General features: G+C 46.6%; 2 protein-coding genes across 7 annotated transcripts in view; one reads left to right on the top strand and one right to left on the bottom strand.

The window, feature by feature from the left end:
* Positions 1-67: 67 nt before the first annotated feature.
* On the bottom strand, positions 68-13,007 carry RIBC1 (RIB43A domain with coiled-coils 1). 4 transcript variants are annotated; one of them, XM_016137336.2, is made up of 9 exons: positions 12,886-13,007; positions 12,565-12,727; positions 10,345-10,401; positions 8,341-8,457; positions 6,984-7,065; positions 6,427-6,771; positions 1,248-1,366; positions 427-818; positions 68-312 (listed from the first exon to the last, which is right to left on the bottom strand). In XM_016137336.2, the coding sequence occupies exons 4-9, from the start codon at positions 8,455-8,457 to the stop codon at positions 231-233; spliced, it is 1,137 nt and encodes a 378-aa protein (XP_015992822.1). In that variant the 5' UTR covers positions 10,345-10,401; positions 12,565-12,727; positions 12,886-13,007; the 3' UTR covers positions 68-230. The 4 variants fall into 4 exon arrangements, with proteins under 4 accessions (XP_015992822.1, XP_015992824.1, XP_036082405.1 ...); XM_016137338.2 differs by having other exon boundaries at positions 427-683; XM_036226512.1 differs by lacking the exon at positions 10,345-10,401.
* Positions 12,909-14,184, top strand: part of SMC1A (structural maintenance of chromosomes 1A) — a 32,914-nt gene continuing 31,638 nt past the window's right edge. For 2 of the 3 annotated variants that reach the window (XM_016137334.2, XM_016137333.2), the window contains exon 1: positions 12,909-13,105. In XM_016137334.2, the coding sequence (XP_015992820.1) occupies positions 12,997-13,105 (109 nt within the window). In that variant the 5' untranslated portion in view covers positions 12,909-12,996. The remainder of the gene's footprint in view (positions 13,106-14,184) is intronic. The other variant, XM_036226511.1, reaches the window with a different exon arrangement.

Raw genomic sequence — 14,184 nt, 5'->3', positions numbered from 1 at the left:
AGATCCCAGGGGTGGTGTGGGAAAGGCAGTACCTCATACCTTTTGTGTCCTATTACAACACATGGCCTTGATTTTAGCGGACAGCTTTATTTCATAGGGTTGAAGGTAGGGGTACTTGCTCAACTCCCTCCCACTGGGGAATGAATGGGGAGGAGGTCTGCAGCATTTTCCTCTCTGACTCCTCGCCTCTGAGCTTGATGGGGGAGAAGGGAGAGAGAACCATCCTGAGCTCAGCGGCTGCTGGTGTTGAACTGTAGGTAATACTGGGCTGTAGGCTCATTGGTGTAGATTATTGAATTTAGATAATTCTGCCTGTGAAGGAAGTCCAGAGGCTTCAGCTGATGGGCTTTCCCCATCTTCCTGGCCCTCACCATTCCTCCCCACTTCCTTTGTCATTCATCCCCGCTGCCTCCCCCTTGAACTCACTGGGCTTTTTGCTCCTTAGCCAGCTGCTGGTTGAATGAGCCCAACCCCCTCCGGAATTCAGCACCCAGTTGCCTCTCCTGCTCTTCCAGTTCCATGGTTGCTTGGGCCAGGCACACGGCCTGGCCTTCCCATTCCGCATTGTGTGCTCTTTCGGCCTCGCGCTGTGCCTCCTTTTCCTGACGTTGCACCTCCTGAGCTTTCTTGATGGCAGCTCGCTGCTCTGGAGTTATGCCCTTCCAGCAATGGGGCTGGACCCGCTGGGGAGCCACAGAGTGTTGGGCAATGGGGTGTTTCTTAGTTAGGTCACTCGAGATCTGGTTTTGGATCTCCATGAAGTTGGCGTCCTGTTTGCGCTTATGCTCACGGCGCTGCTGCTCAGCCAGCTCAGCTGCCTGGTGGGGTCCCCGAATGTGAGCCCAACCTCAGGGGACTCTCAGATACAGGGGAGGGAGAGACATGGCCCTACTTTCCTCCAACTCAGAGAGAGCAGGAACAGAGATATTGCATGGCTCTTGAATGACCTAAGGTTGATGAGGGGTGTGGAATGGGCAGGGACCTTCCCTGCCCTCTGGAAGTCTAGACTGAGGCTGGGGAAGGGAGGTCAGTGTGTTTTGTTCTCAAGTCATCCTGACTCTGGAGGTGGAGAACAGCATCTTCTGACCTAAGAGGGCCCCTGGGTAAAGGGGGGAAGTCCTCAGGAAGATGAAAGGGCTGGTGTTGATTTGAGAAAGGTTGTGAGGAGAAAGGTATTGCTAAGGTTCCCTGGAACTTTGCTCAAGGGATTGGGGAGAGCCCAGATCACTGGATGGCTCAGGTCATACCTGGGCTTTGTTGGCTTTGGCCATGGCAGACATCATGGCTATGCGACAGGATTCCTCCAACTTGGCCAGCTGGGCGGCCCTCGTGTCCATGGCTAGGCGCAGCTGGTCATTGAGCATTTCTACACAGAGAAATAGGGTCATGGCACTATATTGGCTTACTCCATTCCTGGTTCACTCATTCAGCCATTTATTCAACAAGCATTGTGGACGTGTGTGTATGTATGTTTGGGAGTGGGGGTAATGTCCTAATTGTAGAGATGTGGAAGGAGCTACTCAGTGGGGCTAGGGATAGCCAAAGTGGCAGTACAAGGATTTCTCAAGTGCCTATCTGAAAGATACCTCCAATGGACTTGAGTTCCAATGCCCGCTCTGTTGCTTCTGAGCTGTGTGACTTTGGGGAAATCATTTCATCTCTCTGAGCCTCAGTTTAAGGCCCATGTGTTGGGTTCTGAGGACACCATGGAATTCGATCCTATCCTAAGCTCCTTGGCTAATGTGTGTGTGTGGGGGGGGACAAATCAAACATAGATCACCATACTATAATGTGGTAAGGTCAATGAGATGTGTACAGGGCATTATGAGAGCTTTAGGTGGTGGGTGAGAGGAAGGCTTCCAGGAGGAGGTGATCCTTGAAATACTTGTGGTACATAGGCAGAAAGAGCAAAGGGCATTCCAAGCCATAGGAATGACATGAGCAAAGGTATTGACACTTTTAATCCAGCTACACTGGTTTTGCTTTCTAGAATATGCCAGACACTGCTGTCTCAGGAATTTGTAATAGATGTTACTCTTGGCCCATCTCACTTGCCCCCCTCTGGTGTTTGCTCAAACGTTACCACTTCAGTGAGGCTTTGTCCCTCTCCTATCTAAAATTGCAAACTGCCTGTCTCCAACATTTATCCCCCTTCCTTGATTTTTCTTCCTAGCATTTGTCACTATCCAATATACTCTGCATTTTCAATTATTTTGTCTATTGCTTTCTCCTCACTAGAAAATAACCTTCACGAGGGCAAAGTTTTTGTCTGTTTTATTCACTACCATGCGCTAGCACCTAGATCAGAGCCTGTCACAAGTAGGTGCTCAATGAATTCATCTGACAAATATTTATTGAGCACCTACTGTAGAGTGTAAAATGCAAGTGGCTAGAGAGCTTTGCAGGGTCTAGACTAAGGGCCAGAAACTTCACCTGGGGGTGGTGGGGAACATGGGAGAATTTTAAGCATAGCAGTAACATGGTTAGATTCCTATTTTGAAAGCTCCTTCTGGTGGGAGACAATGGAGGTAGGGAAGTCATCTTGGAGGTTACTGCAGTAGGCCAGTTGGGAGGGCTCAAACTAGGCCAGTGGTGGAAAGGATGAGGGGGAAATATATAGGTGATTACACATCAATAGTACTTGATGGATTGGATGAGGGGCTAAAGGAGAAAGAAGACTCAGGGATGCTTCCCCGGGTCCTCGCCTAGATGACTAGGTGTATGGTGTAGCCACTACTGGAAGCAGAAGATACAGAATGAAGAGAAGGTTAGGGGGCATTGATGAATTCTGTTTAGGAAGCTGAGCTGGAGGTGGTCAGCAGGCATTTGGATATCTGATTCTGCAGGTATAGTCTCAGCACAGAGGTGGTGACATGGAAGCTAAAACTAGAATGAGGGCTGAGGGCACTTCAGGTAAATATGTAGGGCAGGGAGAGCAGTGGTGTGCTAGGGATAGTCTCAAGAAGGAAGGAGTAGACAGAAGAGGAGCCCACAAAGGGCAGACAGAGGATGGTCAGAAAGCTACAAGCAGAATGTGCTGTCACAGAAGCCAAGGAAGAGAAGGGTTCAAGAAGGAAGATGTAACCAGAGTCAAGTGTAGCAAGAAAGGTCCAGTCGAGGAGGAAAGAGTAAACAGAGCCTCTTATACCTGATAACACCAAGGGCATTGGTGATTTTTGTAAGAGTAGTGGCAGCGAAGTTGTGTGGTGAGAAATGAGATCTCAGGGGGTTGAGGTGTGACTGGAAAATTAGGAAGAAAAGACAGCAAGTGGAAGCAGATTTTTCAAAAAGTATGATAGCAAAGGGAAACAGCTCACAGCATCTAGAGGAATCACAGGGTGGAAGGAGGCTTTTGTTTCTTTAAGATGGGTTAGATGTAAGCATGTTTACCACACAGAAGGGGCCAGTGGGAGGGGAAGTGCTGAAAACTCAGGGGAGGGGATACCTGAGGGAGCACAGCCTGGGGGCAGAGGCCAGAGCAGAAAGAATGGGGTCCAGAGCAGAGGCTAAAAGCTTGGCTTTGAAGAGGCACAGGGACAGGACTTCAGAGACTGGAGGGCTTGGGAAAGGGGGGCATCGGCGGGCAGAGATAAGGGTGTGCTGTTTCATTTCACTCTTCACAGCAATCTGGAAAGGATCAGACCCACTTTTCAGATGAGGCTACTGAGAGAGAGTTCAGAGGTAAAGTGAAATACCCAAAGTTACACAGCTGGCAAGAAGCAGGTTGGGATTTGAATCCAGGTCTCTGGAGGAATCAGCCCATGCTCCTTCCATCACACCACATGGACTCTCAGTGTAGTTCTGTCCCTGTGCCTCGCTCTGCCTTCTTATACCCCTCCCTGCTGCCACTGGGCAGCTGGCCCCATGCTGTCACTGGGCAGCTGGCCCCATGCTGTCACTGGGCAGCTGGCCCCATGCTGTCACTGCAACTGCTCTGACAAAAATCACCAACTACTCCTCATTTCCAAATCCAATACACAGATCTCTTTTCCTGTCTGAACTGCTCGAGGTCATTTGACATTAATGACTCCCTCTCTGAAATTCCTCTTGGCCTCTGAGTCCCCACTTTCTCATGGAGACTGAGGGAAAGTAAGTATGGCATAGTAGTCAAGAGCACTGTCTCTGCAGCCAGCCTGCCTGAGTTTACTTACCACTTTTCTATCACCCATGAGCTTTATGACTTTGGGTAAGTTATTTAACATCTCAGTTCTTCAGTTTCCTCTACTGGAAGTGGGGATAATACTAGTACTTGCCTCATAGGGTTGTGTGATAATTAAATCAATTAAATGGTAGAAAGCTTAGCATAGTATCTGGTACAGAGTAAGTGCTCAATAAAGGTTTGGTATTAGTATTAGTTATTATTTTATGCATCTTTTTCTTACCTCCCTTATCCCCTCTCAGTCTTTATTATGGGCTCTTTTTCCTTTACTCATTCATTCACTCAAGGTACATTTACTGAGCATCTACTATGTACTAGGCCCTGTGTAAGTCACTGGGATTGTAGTGGTCAATAAGAGCTTTGGTCTTTGTCTTCACAGAATGTACCATTTGCTCACCCCTTTCCCAGGCTCCAGGCTTGGCATTCTGTTCATTTGCACACACCCCCCACCATGGCTCCCAGATCTCTCCTTGCAGCCCAGACTGGCCCTGGAATGTCATATAGATACATAGCTGCCTGTCAGTCATCTCCTCTTGGCTGCAAGATTTCTTTGCCTCTAGGCTTCCCATTTTAATCTAACTTCCACATTGGCTGACAGTTATCTGTCTAAAACACAGATCATGTGACCCCAATGCTCAAAACTGCAGTGGCTCCTACCTCACTCAAAGCTGATATCTTTGCTATGGCCCATTAGGCCTACTTGATCTGGCCCCTATCACCTCTGACCTCACTTCCGACCACTCTTCCTCATATTCACTCTGGCCCCACTGCTATTCCTCAAACATTCCAGACATCCTCTCTCCTGTCTTAAGGCCTTTGTATAGCTATTTCTTCTACCTAGAATAGCTCTTCCCTCATAGTTGCACTGCTCACTCCCTCATCTTCAGATCTGTATTCAAATGTTATCCCAGTGAGATTTTCCTTATTTAAAATTACCACTGTGCACCTTTCTTCAAAAGTTCCTATATACCCTTTTGTGCTTTATTTTTTCCCCTAGCACTTATCTTAATCACTTTATATATTTCTCTATTTTATCTTGTTTATTGTTTGTCCTCATTAGAGTGTGAGCTCCATGACAGCAAAGATTTTTCTGATTTGTTCACTGTGCCAGGCACAAAGTAGGTAGCTTAATATTTGTTGAATATTGAAATGGTCTTGTCACTCCTCTGCTTCAAACCCTTAAGTGGCTACCCACTGCCTACACAATAAAGTCACAATTCCTTAGTTTGGTGTAGAAAGTTCTTGGCCCATTTTCTCTTCCTCCAAGCCCTCAACCCTGGGCTGTACTAACATTAAACTGTTCGTGCATCCTAAACCCCCAGACCGTTCACAGCCCTGATGCTCTTTCTCTTGCTGCCACCTCTGCCTAGAAGGGCCTTTCTTGTTCCCTTTTCCCATTCTGGCAAAACTGTAACCAACTTTCCAAAACTGGTTCTTGATCGCTGACCTGTACCACCCTCCTACCCTGCTTCCCTTTCCACTCCCATGTTGATGTTCCCTCCACGTCCAAATGCACTTCTATCACAGTACCTGTCAGAGTACCTAACGAAACGTTAAAACATAAATATTTACTGATGAATAAACTTCTACATGTATCTTTTCCTTTTACTCTAAACTGATTTTCTGGAAGGCATAGTTCTGTGGGCTCCTGGAGGGCAGGGCCCCTTTCTTGTTTACTTTGGTCTTCAACTGTTCATTCAACAATGATTTATTGAATTTCTGACGCTGTGGCAGGCACTGTACTAGGTAACTGGGATACAAGTGTTTGTTACATCTTTGATAAGTGGTACAGCAGAAAAGGATGCTATAATAGGGAAGAGGAGGACATGGCCACAGATAATGCCATAGTAATAGTAGCTGCTGGTTATTGAGCACTGACACTTGTGCTTCACATACAGAATCTCATTTCATTCTTATATGAGCTCTATGTGGTATGGATTATTGTCGCCATTTTAAAGTTGAGGAAACTGAAGTACAGAGAGGAAAATTCATTTGCCCAAACCAGTCAGTAAATGGCAGAGCTATTAGGTTTGGCTTCATTGTGCTGCCTCCAGGTAATGGAATAACAGGCTGGTCTGGGACCAATGGCTATCCTGTCAGTTACTGAAGGAAGTCAGGGAAGTTGGGGTCTGCTCAGTCTTTCAGCAGCAACCCTGTGGGTAATTGGACCTCCCTCCACAGTTCTGGTCTCTCCTGGGTGCTGTACCTGACTCAGGACAACTCCCTGCCAGGCTTCAAGTCTCAGCCTGGAGGGCCCAGCTGCTTACCTATACGCTGTTCTTCAATCCTGGCTAGTTGTTGCTCGTGAAGCTGCTTCTCCAGGCTGGACCTAAACTGCTCCTGCTGCATTCTCAGGCACGCAGCCCTGTCCAGGTCTTCCCCAGACAAGTACTGCAGGCTGGTTAGGCCACAGTAGGGACCACTGTCATTGTGGCAGGCTGGAAACTCATTCCAGAATCGGTCTGGATCTAAAGGGTCAAATTCACACCTATTTCTGAGCTGCTGCTTCTGCTCCCGAAAGTCCTGGACTTTTTTGGCCAGCCGACGTGTCCGTTCTGCCTCTTCCTTCTCTAACATCTGGGCTACCAGATCATACTGCACCTGGTTGGTACCTGTGGGTGGTAAGTGGGGACATGGAGAATGTCCTGTGGGAGGGACAGAGCCCACTCAGCATGGCCTCTGCTCCCAAGCCATCTGGTTTATTCTATCACACACAGGCCTCAGGCCTGGCTCCAGGGTAGAACTGCCATACCTCACCCTACTCAGGCCCTTACATTATCCTCTTTGGCTGGCCTTTGGCTGGCCTTTGGCCTTGGGATTTTACCATAAGCTGCATCCTTGCTCCGCTCTGCTGCCTCCTGAAGCCTCCGCTCTTCCACCTGGCTATTCAGGGCTTCGACATCCACCTGATCCCAAAGAAATGAGCTAAATCAGGGTAGCGGCCTAGCAGAAAACTGCTCAAAATTTACTGGCTTTGAAATCCTCCTATAGATCCCTAATACCTACTGAATAATGTTCCACCATCTCAGCATGGTTTTTAAGCCCCTCAGTGGTCTGGCTTCTGCTTCATTCTCCAACCTCATCTCATACCCTCTTCCCCTGTCCCACCCTCAGAAGCTCTGTGCTTATAATTCCATGAACAACTCAGGCAGTTTTGAACCAACAGCCTTTGTTCCAGCTGCTCCCTCCACTTGGAACACTCTTTCCTCCCTCTCTTTACTCAAATTCATTTCATTCCTGAAGACCAGCTCAGGCTTCACTTACCTGACCCCTCTGACAGGTGCTATTCCCACAGGATCTAGGATCCATTGGGCACATTATGTTGAAGGTGGCCTTAATCAATGATATCCCCCAGAGACTGGGCCCTAGCATTGCACAACGCAGAGCTTGGCACAGAGATGGCCCTAGGAGGTGCTTGCCAATTGGATCGCAACTATACAATTCATCCCTCAGTCAACTTGTGTCGGGCACTAGGCTCTGGTTTTCAGTGCTGCCACCATATGTTAATACTCACCTCAACATTTCCTTTACCTTCATTTTACTGAGGAAGAGCCTGAAGCTCAGAGGAGACAGGTGACTCATCCAAAGCCACATATCTAGTAAACAGTAGACCTGGCCCTTGAGAACAGTTATGGGGTCTTTTCCAGAATACCATGCTGTATCCTCCCTCTATCCACCTACTCGGCAATCTATTTTTTCTTAAACTATCAATATTTTCTCTTTATTTTGATAATGATTCATTTAAAACATTTCAAAATAGTGCAAAACGGAATATAGTTTAGTGAAAAGTCAGTGTCCCTCTCATCTCTGTCCCTCAGCCTATGAACAGTTTCTTATGTAGTCTTCCAGAGAGAGTTTAGGCAGATGCAATACCAAATATCCTGTAGACTCCTTCTGGCTCCATGTTGCTTGTCTCTTGAGAACCAGGCCACCTGGCTGAAGAGTCAGCTGTCACTGGCTCCTCTTCCCCCAGTCTCTTCCCTTGCAGCTCCACACTCCTTCCCAGGCCCTTCCCACACCCAGGGGTGAGTGCCTTCTCCTCCTCTCTTTCCTTTACAGCCCTACGGCCTGCTTGAATTAGGGAGGAGTTGTACAAGGCACTGCTCCATTCCCCTCCAGATGCAAGAGTGAGGTGAGGTGGCTCCTGGTCCCAAGAAAGTCCCTGTTGGCCACTCACTCACCCCTATGACTCGGGTCCGCGCATTGAAGATCCGGCTCTGTCGCTCCTTTTCTCGATTTCTTCTAGCCTCAATGGCTGCCACCTCCTTGGGATCTGGTGGCAGGTCTAGCTTAAACATCTAGAGTAAGGGGGAGATGGGATGGCCCATAATGCCACACCCCCCACCCTCATTCCTTTCTCCCCACAGTATCTCACCAGTTATTGATTCTTACTGATTTTACTTCTTCATATATTTCGTATGTGTCCTCCATCTTTGCTGTCACTACCCTAATTTAGGCCTCACAATCTGGTGCTGGACAATATTCCCAGGAGCCTCAGCAGCCTCCCTAGTGTTACCTTCTTTATTTCTTCCTCTGCACTGGCTACTCCCTTGCTTACAGTGCTCCAGGCACACTGGCCTCCCATCAAGTCCTCCAATAAAACAACTGTTCCCACCTCAGGGCCTTTATACACAGCCATTCTTTTGTTTGGAACACCATTCCTCAACTCCTCTTATAGCTAGTTCCGGTTTTGTTTTGTTTTTTTAAAAAGACCATTTTGAACTGAAATATTAGATACATACAGGAGAATATATATAATCCATATGCATGTCCATAAGCATGTATGATAAAATAAAGAACCGTGAACCAACTCTCCAACTTAAGAAATAGAACATGATCACTACTATTACATGTCTCGTGCCTTCTCTATCATCCTTACACTGAGATAACCACAATCCAAAATGTTAATATTCCTTCACTAATATGTATTAATATACTATACGTACCATTCCCCGAACAATATTTTAAATATTTTCTTGTTTTGGAACTTTATAAAATATCATGAAGAATGTAGTGTTCTGCATCTTGCTTTTTACACTCATGTTTATTCTATCATTTAATAAATTTTTATGGAGTGCTTACTGTCAGATACTCCTTTAAGCATCGGAAGACATCAAGGAGCATAAGCAATAAAAATCAGTCCTTGTGGAGGTTACTTTCTAGTGGAGGCAGACTTATAATAGAGAGTACATTAAATAGTTTGTAAGAAGGTAAGTGCTATGAGAAAAAGTCTAGAGGGAATTGGAAGTGCCAAGGAAATGGTTTTGTTTTGTTTTGTTTTTTTGCAATTTTAAATATGGAAGTCAGGGGAGGCATAACTGAGAATGTAATATTTGAGCTAATACTTGAAGAAGGTAAGTGAGGGAGTCACCTATGCGGATATATAGGAGGAGAGCACTCCAAGCAGAGGAAACAGCAAGTGCAAAGGCCTTAAGGTGGACATGAGAGGCACACATTCAAGGGAACAGCAGGAGGCAAGTGTATCAGTGAAAGAGAGGTAGGTAGGAAATGACATTAGAGAGATAATGGAGGCACCAGAGCATGCAGGACTTTGCAGATCATTGTAAAGGCTGTGGCTTTTACTCTGGGAGAAACTGGCAGCCATTGGAGGGTTTTGAGCAGTGGGAGTGATGTGTGCTGTCTTTGATTTTTAAAAGATCACTTTGGCTACTGTGTTAAGAATAGACCGGGGCAGGAGAGGCAAGGCTAGGAGCAAGTACACCAGACAGGAACCTGTAGCAGTTGTCCAGACAAAAAATGGTGACTCATACTAGGTTGGTAACAGTAGAGGTGGTGAGAAGTGGTCAGTTTCTGGATATATTTTGAAGGGAGAGCCAACAGGACTTCCTGATGGATTGGATGTGTGGTGTGAGAGCCACATCAAGAACAAGGATGTGAGCCTCGGCACTCAGAGGGATGGACTATCAACTGAACACTGTGTAGGAAGGAGGGATGTATGGGATGGGGGTGAATCAGATCAGTTTGGGACTATTGAGATTGACAGGTCTATTAGATATCCATTGATAGCATACAAACGGTATGGTAAATTTTATTATTGTACAGAAAGATCTGCTGCTCCGCTCTATAGAAGGATTATACATCCTTATCTTATTGCCCTCAAGGTTAGCGGTGTGATTTGCTTTGCCTTCCCCAAGCAGAATCAAGAGCCATTAGGTGACACCCACCTTTTCTCTTCACTCTGCCGAGACTGGTAATGTCTCGCTGCTCCTTCAGCCTGGGTCCTGGAATGATGACATAGAGCAGAGATGCAGCCAACCCACAATGAACAAGCAGCAGGAGTAAAATTTGTTTTTATAAGCTGCTGAGATTTGGGGGTTGTTTGTAACCCCAGCATAGTTTAGCCTAACCTGATACAAAGGAATTTAAAACTATAAAGCTATAAGAGATCTCTAAGGGAGTGAGTGTAGATGGATTAAGAGTGTCCCAGGGGTGACAGGGAGAAGAGGAGCCAGCATTGGAAGCTAAGGAGGAGTGGCTGGTGAGGTGGGAGAAAAACCAGAAGTGTGATATCGGAGAAGCCAAGTGAAGAAAGTGTTTTTGGGAGAGACTGAGCAACTGATGATGGGTTAAGAGGAGGACTGAGAACTAAGTAACATGAAGGTTGCTGGTGATTTTGACAAGAACATTTTTGGTGAAGATGTGGGACCAAAAGCCTGATGGAAGCAGGTTCAATAAAGAATAAGACTCTGGCACAAACAACCCAGTTTATTTTTTTAACTGCAAGAGAAAAAGAGGGAGGAGGAACCTGTAGATTAAAAGAGACATATAAAGGTGGGAAAGTTTCTCTAGCATATACCTGGAGTGGAAGTGCAGGATCATTGTATTTAAAGCATTATTTAACATTACAAGATAAATGAATGCTAACTTGTTTTCCAAGGAGAGTGTACTAATTTACACTTTTGTTATAGTGTATAAAAACTTCAGTCACTCATTTTCACTAACATTTGGTATTGCAGATGTTTTGATTTTTGCCAATTTGTGGGTATAAAATTATAATTATCAATTTTAATTGGAATTTTCCTTATTGCTAATGAGGTTGCACATCTTTTCATGTGTGTTTTGGCCATTTTTGTTTGATTTTCATGAAGTGTCTATTCATTTTTTAAAAATCAGGTTGTTTATCCTTTTCTTACTAATTTTAGGAGTTCCTTATGTATTCTGCACACTAAACATTCCTCAATTTATATGTGGCAAACATCTCCAATTTGTGGCTACTCTTTTCACTTTATTATTATTTTATAATAATTTTTATTAAAGAAATCCCCTGAGATCATATATTCTCCTGTATATTCTAAAATTTTACCTTCCTTAAGTTTTTAATCCATTTGGAATTGCATTTTGTATATGATATGAGAGGTGGAGAATCAATTTGATTTTTTCCCTCAAGCCCCATCTCATCTTTTAAAATGTAACAATAGTTCCTGTCAGATTGCTGTCCTTTGGTCATTTTATCCCCTCAGCCTGATTGCGATTGTTTCTTCCAGTTGAACTTCATTTATGGTTCCTTTACTAGATTCCATCATCCAAGCTTTCTCACTTTCCTGGACTTGTCCTAAGACTTTAAGATTCTTTTCAGCCTCCAGAAATAATTTTTAAAACAGTTACAGGAATGGCTATGGCAACCACCAGACCCTTTCCATATCTAAGTCTAAGCACCAACCCCAGCCTACTAATTCCATCTGCCACCACAGCATCAGGTCACTGAAAGGGAAGATTTGACAAAATTTTAAGCTTCTTGGACTAAGTCCATGGCCTTAGTAATAAAAAGGTATAAGGTGATAGGGGGATGAAGGTGGAGGAGAGAGAGCAGAGAGAGAAGAGGAAGAGGAAAACAAGAGATGGGGCAGAAGGGAATGGAGAGGAGGGAATGGGATGGGGGTGAGGCACAGAGAGAGATGAAGGGGAAAGGATAAAATAAAGATGGAGAACACTGGCTTAGGGGCTCTAACTCCTAAGGGTTCACACAAAATACCTTTCTCAGTAAGGAGTTCCAATTTTCAAGCTCCTAGGTGGGATCTAGATTCAAGTAGCCAACAAGTGTCTCAGGTCCAAGACTGTTCTTGGCCTAGTGTCAGTCTTTGCTTGGAGGAACAGGAGGGAGGCAGGGAATAGGGGCAGTACCTCTGGCCATAGCTTTCCCCAGCTTGTACCCTTGTTCCAGAGTACCCTCACCTCCCCTCACACCCCATCCTATCTCTAACCCCACGCCATTCCGCCTCCAAACCCCCAACCACAGCAAGGTCTGAGCTCACCTAACACCGAAACCTCCCGCTGGCCCCTCCTTCCCGTAAAGCCCTCCGCTCCCCCGGGTCCTTCCAATTCTGGGTCCCGTTCTTGTTTGAGCCTTCCGGCCGGCCAGGTTAAAACCACAGCCGATCCCTCACCTTCTCCTGCCCTAAAGGGCATAGCCCTGCTGTGACTTTTGATTCGTCTCGGCAAGCGTGAGCTCTGATCCCGTCTGCTGCCCGGCAGCCTAAAAGCGGCGGAGTCTCTTCCTCCTAGCACTGCTGCTTTCACGACTCTGTCGGTAGTGGCGGCGGCCGCGGTCTGCGTTGCCATGCAACAAGAAAGGGGGGCGGGGCCTAAACGCCTGTCGTAAACTCGCGCCCTGGCAACGGATCAACAAAACCTCACCCGCCTGAAGGCCCCCGCCCCTGGCTTCCGCCCGCTCCGGAAGCCGGAAGTCCCGTTCGCCTTGGACTTACTCTCGCGAGGTTTGTGGTCCGCCCGGCCTGCACTGCGGACTTTCCCGCGCAGGCTACCCCAGTTCTCCGGCGTACGGCGCGGCCATTCGTACAAGCGCCGCTGCCGCCGTCATGGGGTTCCTGAAACTGATTGAGATCGAGAACTTCAAGTCGTACAAGGGTCGACAGATTATCGGACCATTTCAGAGGTTCACCGCCATCATTGGACCCAATGGCTCTGGTGAGATAAGCCCTGCTGTGGCCCTGCACACGTCCCAGCCTGGACCCCCAATCCGGCAGCAGAGTAGTTCAACCCAGCCCGTGCCACCTGGAATGTCGCGAACCCTAACAGGTTCCTTGCTCCTCCTTAAGGGATTCGGCCTAAACCTGCTTTCCCCGTTCGGGAGCTCTGATTCAAACCTCTTCCCCAGGTGTCAGGTGCCCGCTCTTTGCGTGTCCCCCTGCTCCCGCCGGAGTGGTACGCGCCAGACTGTACGTTCACCCGCCCTCTGCCCCCTCCCGCCAAAAGTGGCTGTCCGGAGTCTACTGCCAGCCAGCTGGCTTCTCTGTCTTGTATGAATCCTCCGGAAGATGTGGGACCGCTGGTAGCCCTCCCATGGTCTCTGTCCGCAAACGATACGCTTACGCGTCCCTCCTCGCATTGGTACGCTCCAATTTCTCCTTTTTTAAAACTCTCTTTTGGAGGCGGCACTTTTGAATTTGAGACCCAGCGCTCGCGTCTCCAAAATGCTTGGGGTCTCGACTCTCCACCCCACCCCATCCCCCATCTCAGAGGTGGGGAAGCCTCAAACTCGCCCCTTTGCTACCATTGAATCCGTTAAAAGTCAGAACGTACTCGTTCACCAAATTTATTGAATACTTACTGTCTTATAAGGAGATATTCAAGGTGCTATGGAAACAGTGGAGACTAGAATAAGCCAGTCTTCCAGGGAACTTACATTCCAGAGGGGAAAGACGGTAATAAAGGAGAAAAGATAATTCTCGACTGTGATAAGTGCTGTGCAGGAAGTGAGACAGGTTGATGTAATCGAGTGACTTGGGTGGTGTCTTTAGAAAGGTGGTCAGTAGTTAACAGTACTGTATTGTATATTTGAAAGTTGCTAAGAGAGTAGATCTTTAGAGTTCTCATCACAAGAAAAAAATTGTAACTGAGGTGATGATATTAACTAAAAGTTATTGTGATCATTTTGCAGTACATACAAATATGGAATTATGTTGTACACCCAAAACTAATATGATATGTCAGTTATATCAGTGAAACTAGGAAAAAAGAAAAGGTGGTAGAGTAAGGGTTTGTTT

Source organism: Rousettus aegyptiacus, unplaced genomic scaffold (assembly GCF_014176215.1).
Source record: "Rousettus aegyptiacus isolate mRouAeg1 unplaced genomic scaffold, mRouAeg1.p scaffold_m13_p_9, whole genome shotgun sequence".
NCBI classification, from domain to species: domain Eukaryota; kingdom Metazoa; phylum Chordata; class Mammalia; order Chiroptera; family Pteropodidae; genus Rousettus; species Rousettus aegyptiacus.
The sequence above is the reverse complement of the archived record's forward strand: the minus strand, read 5'-3'. Positions and strand labels throughout refer to the sequence as shown.

Excerpts from the sequence above, each read along its gene's own strand:
- RIBC1 (XM_016137336.2), bottom strand. The coding sequence starts at position 8,457 with ATGTTTAAGCTAGACCTGCCACCAGATCCCAAGGAGGTGGCAGCCATT. Across the intron at positions 819-1,247 it reads CCAAAGCCAACAAAGCCCAG|GCAGCTGAGCTGGCTGAGCA; the intron begins GTATGACCTGAG and ends GGACCCCACCAG. Across the intron at positions 313-426 it reads GCTAAGGAGCAAAAAGCCCA|GCAGAATTATCTAAATTCAA; the intron begins GTGAGTTCAAGG and ends CTTCCTTCACAG.